Source organism: Hibiscus syriacus, unplaced genomic scaffold, assembly GCF_006381635.1.
Source record: "Hibiscus syriacus cultivar Baekdansim isolate YM2019G1 unplaced genomic scaffold, ASM638163v2 tig00110388_pilon, whole genome shotgun sequence".
Lineage (NCBI taxonomy): Eukaryota > Viridiplantae > Streptophyta > Magnoliopsida > Malvales > Malvaceae > Hibiscus > Hibiscus syriacus.
Window position 1 is genome coordinate 554,587 of NW_024062718.1, and position 9,260 is coordinate 563,846.

The 9,260-nt window shown below is 36.0% G+C and overlaps 1 protein-coding gene across 2 annotated transcripts; it reads right to left on the minus strand.

Moving 5' to 3' along the window:
• Positions 1-30: 30 nt before the first annotated feature.
• LOC120122871 (RING-H2 finger protein ATL46-like) lies at positions 31-1,658 on the minus strand. Of its 2 annotated transcripts, XM_039141910.1 has the most exons (2): positions 401-1,658; positions 31-367 (listed from the first exon to the last, which is right to left on the minus strand). In XM_039141910.1, exons 1-2 carry the CDS (start codon positions 1,302-1,304, stop codon positions 174-176), a joined length of 1,098 nt encoding a protein of 365 aa, XP_038997841.1. In that variant the 5' UTR covers positions 1,305-1,658; the 3' UTR covers positions 31-173. The 2 variants fall into 2 exon arrangements, with proteins under 2 accessions (XP_038997841.1, XP_038997840.1); XM_039141909.1 differs by having other exon boundaries at positions 31-1,658.
• Positions 1,659-9,260: the final 7,602 nt, after the last annotated feature.

Below are 9,260 nucleotides of genomic sequence, written 5' to 3' on the forward strand. Positions count from 1 at the left end.
AATTCTATTCCTTTCGTTCCATTCAAGTTCTACAACAAAAGCAAATGGCTATGGTGATTGGTGAGTAACTTTTCAAGTATAAGATTTCAGAACAAAAAACATGTGACATAAGAGCAAAGGTAAAGCACAATAAGCTTTGACCTGATCAATTGAGTAAGGATTACATTAACCTTTCATTGTTCTTGTGATTTCTTCAGCCATGGTAGGTCTGAGTAAAGAGAAGATGGCATACCAATTTGAGCATCCGAAGAACTTGAGAATTGGCCTTTCTTAGACCAAAGCCAGATCTTGGAAACCGAAAAGCTTTCCCCTTTACTCATACTACTGATCCTTTTCTCTTCGGCATCTCTTTCGGTCGATGAATTCCCATTATGTTCCAAGCCTCTTGATAGCTTAATACCATTGCCCAGGGGCTGGCCGCTTTGTCGACCATTAGAGAGGGTAACCCTCAGATCTGAATTGCCTAGCACATACTGATATGAACCCATTGAGAAACACCTCCTTGCATCTAAGTTGCTGCTACTGGTTTCACCCCCAGCCGCATCTGGTTCACCACTTAGCCTTCTGAATTTCCCTAACCTAACAGGCAAAACCCCTTTGTCCACATTAACTTCTTCCATCTCCACTGTTTTCTGACTAGGAGTGCATCCATTTTCACCATGACCAGCACACAATTCATCTTCCCTCATGTCATCAAAATCAAAGACTGGATTCTCCATTGAAAACTCAGGAGTGAAAAGGGTGGCTCTACAGAGAGGGCATGTTGAATTCGACAACAGCCAAGTGTCAATGCAGTTTATATGAAAAGCATGGCTACACATAGGAAGCAATCTCAGCTTATCTTTCTCAGAGAACTCACATAAACAAACGGCACAGTCAAAGGGCTCCTTGGGACCAACTATTTCTTTGTAATGAAAAACAGGTAAAGCGTCAATGAAAGCTTGATCTAAGCCGGAATCATGGAGGTGAAACAGCTGTTGCAGCTGTCTTCGAAGAGCATCAGAGGTGGACATTTCAGTGTATCTATTATTAGATTGAGAAGATGTAGATGAAGATGGATGTTTTATAAGGAATCTAACAAGCAGATTGAGGAGACCATAGATTAAAAACAGAACAGCCAAGATCACAATAATGAAAAGAACAGCAGGACTAATTCTAGTACCAGAAGATGACGATGATAAAGGGTTTGAATCTCTATGAAAATCTGTAGCAGTTAAAGGAGATGGAGGAAGAGGGGGTGGATATTGAAAGTAACCATCTTTTTGCTTGATTTGCTGCTGCTGATGATGATGAACCCAATACATCTTCAAATGGCTATGCCCCAAAAAAACATAACTCTCAAACCCCAAAACAAAGCCTAAAATGAAATTCAAACCTCAAAACAAAACCTTTCCTTTTCACCAACACATGAACATCATATTCACCACAAATTTCCTTTTCTTTCTTTATATCCTCCACAAGCAAAACTCTTCTTTTTTTCCCAGCAGTCCATGAAACTAACATTAAAAAAAGGGTCTCTGATATTTACCCCAGGAGGAGGCCTTAAAATGGAAGAAAGAAGAGGAGAGTGAATAAGGGGAATCTAATCTCAGTATTTATCAAAACCCAATGTCAAAAAAGACTTCGACTTTTGTTTTTCACTCTTTTTTAAAGGTGAGTCCTCTCCTCCCCTTCACCTGGAGAAGGATCACGTTCCGCAGTGCAATATACGATTAAGGAACGAATGTTATTATTTTTTTAATATTTTTGATAAAAATTTATTTAAAATATATTATTTCTATTATAAATATTATTATTAGGTGCTTTATCACATTTATTAATATATTCGATAAAATATTATTATTTAAAATATTATTTTTTATCAAAAAAATATTAATATTAAATATTTTATTGAAAATATTAAAAATATTAATATTTTAGTAAAAAATAATTTTTTAAATAATTTTTTATTAAAAATATTAAAAAATAATAATATTTTTTATAACATCTTTCTGTACATGGCAGAAGTTCCTCCTTCACCTCCCCGTCACTTCCCTTTCTAGTTATTGGTGTAACCGAGAAAAATACAGCAATAGGAGAGAGCGGCAGAACAGCGGCTGTAATTGTCCAAGTGAGAGAGAGGTGCTAAAGTTTAGGGTAAATTACCTATTTAGTATCTCACTTATTTTCATGTTTTTTTAGTAACTCAATTGTATATTTTAATAAAATTATATATCTAATGTTATATTTAATTTCTATTTTGATCACCGACGTTAACAGAGACAATGACATAACATGGTATAATAATAATTTTAGTACTAAAACTGATATATTTTAACAATTAGGTCCTAGTTTAAAACAATTTATCAAATTTAGTCATCATTTTAAATATTTGGACCAAACTTCAAGTTTCCCAATTTCTCATCCTCTTTCTCAATTTCCCAATGCAAGATCAGGCAACGACAGTACGTGACACCGACAAGAAACTAAGGAGGCAATCGCCACATCAACCGCCAGTCACATCCTACGTCCGTCCACCACCATTTTCATCTGCGAAAATGTCATCTACTTCCCCCAATAAATCATGGATTCTGTCTAAAACACCCATAACATCTTCATCCTCTCCATGGCAAGACTATGATACATCATCATTTATCAATTAGTTCGTGTTTCTTTTTCTTTATCAGTATTCATCAATTAGTTCAAAGAGAATAATTTGTGATCAAAACAAAAAATATGAAAATAGAGGAGATATCAAATAAATAATTTACTTTTTGAAGGATGCGAAAGAGAAGCACCGGAATTTCGACCCCACCTTCCAATGAGAGCGCGGGGTTCAAACAGTAAACTACAATCAGACAAGTTTGAAGCTGTTCTATTCATTCGTTTATGTTTGGTTTTTCATTTTCCTTCGAGAGGTTAGGCTAAAATGTCCTAAAAATCTAAAAAGTTTATTTAGTTCTATTTAATGATGTTGGGTTTTGGGTTTCAGATTGATGGGTCTTTGATTAATAACATGACAATGACTTTTTCTTTACAAAAATTACATGTTTATTGGATATATATGTGATAATAATTGTATTATATATGATAATGATAATTTAGGTGAAAAATCATATCAAACACGTCAATACAATTATTTTAATTAAGAATTGAAAACATTTTTAATTATGTATGGTACATAGATCTTTTATAAAAGCGATTGAACTTATAAGAATAGATTTAGGATTATTTTATATTACAAATAGATGTAATATTTTATGTTTAAGAATTAATTTATAAAATCTATAAAATTTTAAGAGTAACGAATTTATAAAATTTAATATATATATATATATATATATATTTAAAAATATATTAAAATTTAAAATTTAAAGTTTTTGAAGTTTCTTAAAGTCTTCGAATTATTATATCTTTCGGAGTTTCTTAAAGTTTCGAAAATTTCATGTCCATTGGATAACTAAATCTCTTTGATGTGACTTCTAGAAGACTCATATAATTTATCAAAGTTAAATTTATTATCCAACAGTCATATATATTTATCATGCCAATTTATAAAGAGAAAATCGCCTCAGTGATCAAAAATGCCTTATAATATACGATTTTAACCAACTTTTTTTGGATTTGCCAAAATGACCAACAAAATCGCAGTGCGAAATAAAAATCGCAATGCGATAGTACAAATTCGCATTGCGATTTTCCAGAACCGCAACGCGAATATGAAAATCGCAACGCAAACATATAAATCGCAACGCGATTCTTACTATCGCAACGAGTATCCGTAAAATCGCAACGCGTATCCGTAAATCGCAATGACAATACGTAAAATCACAACGCGTATCCGTAAATCGCAACGCGATTTTTAAAGCGCCATTAGAATCGCTACGCGTATTTTTATTTTCAAATTCCAAACACGAATATTAAGAGAAAATCCCGTAATCGCAACTCATAACCTAAAATCACAACTCAGTCCCATCTCCATCTCTCACTCTCTACGGCGAAATCCGTCCCCATCTCCGAAGATTTCCGTCCCCATCTCCGGCGAAATCCCTCACAACCATTCACGGTCAAAAATCTCTCACAATCATTCAGAAATGGAAAATCAACCTCCGAGGGTTAGTTTTTTTAATTATTTTTATTTTGAAAATTTTGCATTATTTTAGGTTTTTCATATTGAAACTGGTGATAAGTTTACTGGTAATTTCAATAATAGATTAACCATCTCGCGTTGCGATTTTCATTTCGCGTTGCGATTCTCTCGTTGCGATTTTCATTTCAACCAAAAGACAAAACAATGTTGCAAATTTTAGTTTCAAGAATAAACTACTATTTATGTTTATTATTTTTGGTATATATTCACAGTGTAGTTTTTGGTATATCTAACTTGGTATGTTTATTATTTTTGTAGAAATTTTTTTCGGCTTCATTGACATTAAGGAATAAAGTTAGCCTAGCCACTACAATTGCTTCGAAGCTTTCACCTGCACAAAGAAAATTATTTGAGGAAACATGCTTCGGGCCATGGCTGAGAGTACAACATCCGGGTGGAGATGCTAATTTGACCCATTTGTGGCCTCAGACCATGACTAGCGATCTACCCGACAGTATACAACGTGGTGAGAAAGAGATATGGTTTCATTTTCCACCGGCGTATACTTGTTTTGGGCGGAAGGAGTTCTGCTTAATCACTGGTCTACGATTCGGACACGATGATGTAGGCCGGTACACTCGTCATATCGCCCGCCCATCATGGTTAGCCCGGGTTTTTCCTGATGAGTCAATAGAGAAGCCGAACCTACACGTCGACGACCTGAAGAAATTGTTTAATAAGAAAGATGGTTTCACTCGGATGGATGACGTCGATGTTGTCCGAGTATGCCTTCTAGTACTTTTGTATGCCGTCTTTTTAGGCAGAGAGGCCAGACAACCTATTCCTCAGGAGCTAATATTATTGGTAGAGAACCTGAATGCATGGAATCTGTTTCCATGGGGTTCGTATATATGGAAATCTACCTGGACTAAGTTGTCGTCTGCCTTTGATGACCGCAAAAGTTTGCGTGGCGATGGGTCGAAATACACTTTGTCAGGCTTTGTTTGGGCCTTTAAGGTAAGAATTTCTATATAATGTTTCCAAAATTATAATTAATTATTTTAACAATTACTAATGTTTGTTATTATATTGTTTGTAGATTTGGATATTCGAGGCTTTCCCCAGCATGCAGACATATGCAATAAAAACATCAAATGATATTCCCAGGGCTATTTCCTGGAAGAGGAAAAGTCTGTTGGATTGGGAAGACTTAATATCATATGCGACAATAAATAATGTAAGTTAACACAAATAATTTCATATATAAACAAGTTATTAATAGTAGACGTTTAACTTTGTTTGAGTTTTTATATTGTTAGGAGGCCAACACTCCATTACAAAGACTGACACCCACGGAGGATGAGCTTGCCACTGATTGATGGCAAGCTAGTCAGCGTTTTTTTGATGGCACGGATGATGAGCAGCATCCACTTCCTCCACTTCGAGAGCCATCACCTATCCCGTCACATCATCGAGCCTCTTCTCCACCATCACCTCATGATAGGCGACCGGCAAAGATGCCATGACTTCTATCTCCCTGTTCTCCACCTCCACCTCCACGGGATGAGTCAAGGGAGTTACGTGATGAGTTCAATGTCTTGCGTGAGGAGATCGGTACTCTACGCGATAACGATGGTGCATGGCGTGTGGAGGTGTCTACTTTACATGGTGAGGTTGTCGCTCTACGTGAGATGGTAGTATCGTTGCAGAATGAGGTTCATACTCTACGCAACGAGGTAAGTTTAAGATTTTCCATATTTAACTTGATGATAAATTTACTCGTAATTTCACTTAGATTAACCATTTCACTTAGATTGCTTAGTAAATTTATTCAGTTGCTGCCAATACTGCTAAACTGTTTATTCTTTAACACTGTGAAGTTAGTATTTGTCTTTTGTTTTGTCTTTTGGTTGAAGTAAATTTATTCGGTTGCTGCCCATTCTGCTAAACTGTGTATTCTTTAACACTGTGAAATAGTATTTATCTTTGTTTTGTCTTTTGGTTGAACTAAATTGTGTATTCTTTAATACTCTGAAGTTAGTATTTGTCTTTGTTTTGTCTTTTGGTTGAAGTAATGCAATCCATTCAAGTTTCAATTTGCAGAAGAAGAAATAGTTTACTTTCGCAACACGAAACTTAAAATCGCAACGTGAAAAATGACTATCGCAACGCGAAATGAAAATCGCAACGAGAGAATCGCAACGAGAAATGAAAATCGCAACGATAGAATCGCAACGCGAAATGAAAATCGCAACGCGAAACCAAAATCGCAACGCGAAACTATAATCGCGTTGCGATTTTGGTTTCGCGTTGCGATTCTATCGTTGTGATTTTTATTTCTCGTTGCGATTCTCTCGTTGCGATTTTCATTTCACGTTGCGATAATCATTTTTCACGTTGCGATTTTAAGTTTCGTGTTGCGAAAGTAAACTATTTCTTCCTCTGCAAATTGAAATTTGAATGGATTGCATTACTTCAACCAATAGACAAAGACAAATACTATGATAGAAACATATTTGTCTTTGTTATCTGATGCATTTTGTGAACTATGATAGAATAATGACTTGGGTGAATACAATGCAAGTTTGAAACATATTTGTCTTTGTTTTCACTGTTTAAATATCATGTTTGTTTATTTACTGATTTTTGTATTTAATTATTTAGTGACCCGATAAGGTGGATGCTTTACGTCGGGTTTTGCTTGCACGACAGAGTTCACGCATCAGACGGCGTGCACGTGCTATTAAGTCTCCGTATACCCCAATAGTGCGAAGACACCGCAAGAAGAAACCTGACTCGCCTATCATCCCTCAAGAGTCCACTCCTATCATTGAAGAGGCCCCTATCATTCCTCGAGAGTCCCCTCCCACCGTTCAAGAGGCCACTGTCATCATTGAAGAGGTCCCTCCCACCATTCAAGAGCCTGATTCACATGGCGTCATATGTAGGCTTCTTGAGAAACCCTCTGACGTGTCGGACATGATGGATGAGAGTTGGCTCTCGTATAAGTTACCGGCCAGTACCATTCTGGTATCTGAAGTGGAGAGGAGACAACTACCGGACACAATTCTGGATAACACCCTTTAGGCTAAGACCGCAGTTGATTTTTATCTACATGAGCGGAGCCAGGGGTATTTCACTGACATATGCAAGCTCACCGATGATATCTATTTGTTGCTTGATCGGTCTTGGTGGGGCGTATTATTAGGGGTCGAAGACAATGGCTATTTCGATGGGGGGGTAAGTCTTATATTTTTCTTATATTTCAATTTGATTAATTTTTTTTTAAATTTATGTAAGTCACTAATATATGTCTTTTTTTGTAAAACAACATATCGATGCGTGGGTGACACGTCTTCTAATAATTAGGAAACTTAAGAAAAATAAAAGAAATACACGATATACAATTATGCCGACGTCTTTTAACGCCGTTCACTTGAAGAATCAACGAGATGAATCATTTGCGTTGGGCAATGGACAAGCTAAATTTTATCCAGCATGGTGGGAGGTCGATAAGGTTAGTATTTATTTTAGATTGAGTTTAAAGGTATTCATAAATAAGTGTGCAAATGAATGAATTATTACTTATGATTGCAGGTGTTTATCCTTGTTTTGGAACGTAAACATTGGATTCTCGTCGAGCTTCAGCTCCCATCCCTTAAGACAATAGTATATGACAGCATGATAAATTACATATCATTGGCTGATTTAAGAGATATTATTAAGGGATGGAGCTCTCATTTGGCTAAATTCTTGGATGCGATAAATTATTGGACTCGTTCTGGAAACAAGAAGCCAAAGAAGCTCAATATTACAGTTATCAGAGACGAGACCGCGCCACAACAAACGGAAGGAGCCAGAGGGGATTGTGGTCCTCTCGTATGCTTCGCGTTGGAGCGTTTGATGACATGAAGTATAAAGTATCTACCTCCCACCGATAGAGACAGAGCTGCAGTAGGCTTGTGGTTTCGGCATTATATGGCTAAATCGATATATACGAGACGCTGCCTACCTGCATCCGCGTTATAAAAATGTCCATAAACAATTGGTAAGTTTATAGGCTTTTGGTTTGAAAATGTTTGGTTAAGTACCTAGATTTCAATAATTTTCTGTTTGTAGGTTTTAGATGTGTAGAAAGTGTTGTTTGAGCAAATGTTTGGTTTCTGCAGGTTAATCTCAGAAGTGAGCTGCGTGAAAATGATGTATGGCTGCAAAAGTTGATTCAATAGTAGATGAGGAAATAGAATTATTGCTTATTTTTTGATTGTTTAATTCATTGTAAAAGATGATTTGTAAAAGTTTATTCAATAGTAGATGAGGAAATAAGAATTATTGCTTATTTTTTGATTGTTTAATTGATTTGTAAAAGATGATTTGTAAAAGTTGATTTGTTTAATTGATGTGAACATAATTCTTATTTGTGCTTGTTTAATTGATTGAAATGTAATGGTTGATTTTGTTGATTTCAATCTGCATTATGTTGAAGGTAAAAATGATTATCGCAATGCGAAATGAAAATCGCAACGAGTGTGATTCTCTCGTTGTGATTTTCATTTCGCATTGCGATTCTCTCGTTGCGATTTTCATTTCGCATTGCGATTCTCTCGTTGCGATTTTCATTTCGCATTGCCATTCTCTCGTTGCGATTTTCATTTCGCATTGCGATTCTCTCGTTGCGATTTTCATTTCGCATTGCGATAGTCATTTCCGCGTTGCGATATTCATATTCACGTTGCGATTTTCACGTTGCGATTTTCATTTCGCATTGCGATTCTCTTGTTGCGATTGTAATTTTCGCATTGCGATAGTCAAATGAATGCCTAATAAGTGATAACAACTGAATAACAAGTAAGAGTTGGTTAAGTCAAAATGGTTGGCCTGAGTCATTAATTCAGCTGAAAATGTTAAAAGTTCACACATAAAATCCACATAATACAATGTTTGCATTTAAAAATCACCTAAGTTAACAGTCCCAAAAGGTGAAGCCAGTTGTGATTGGGATTTTAAAGATGATTGCCTTTTGCTTGACACCATATGAGCTTTGGATTTTGATGAGGACCCATATTTTGGTAGAGGAAAATATGATTGTGATGGCACTAGTGATCCACATGTCAACCTTGTATGACCACTTTCCTTGCACCGACTACATGTCGATCTCTTATTCTCTTCACCCTTAGACGGTATACGATCG

Excerpts from the sequence above, each read along its gene's own strand:
- LOC120122871 (XM_039141909.1), bottom strand. The coding sequence starts at position 1,304 with ATGTATTGGGTTCATCATCATCAGCAGCAGCAAATCAAGCAAAAAGAT.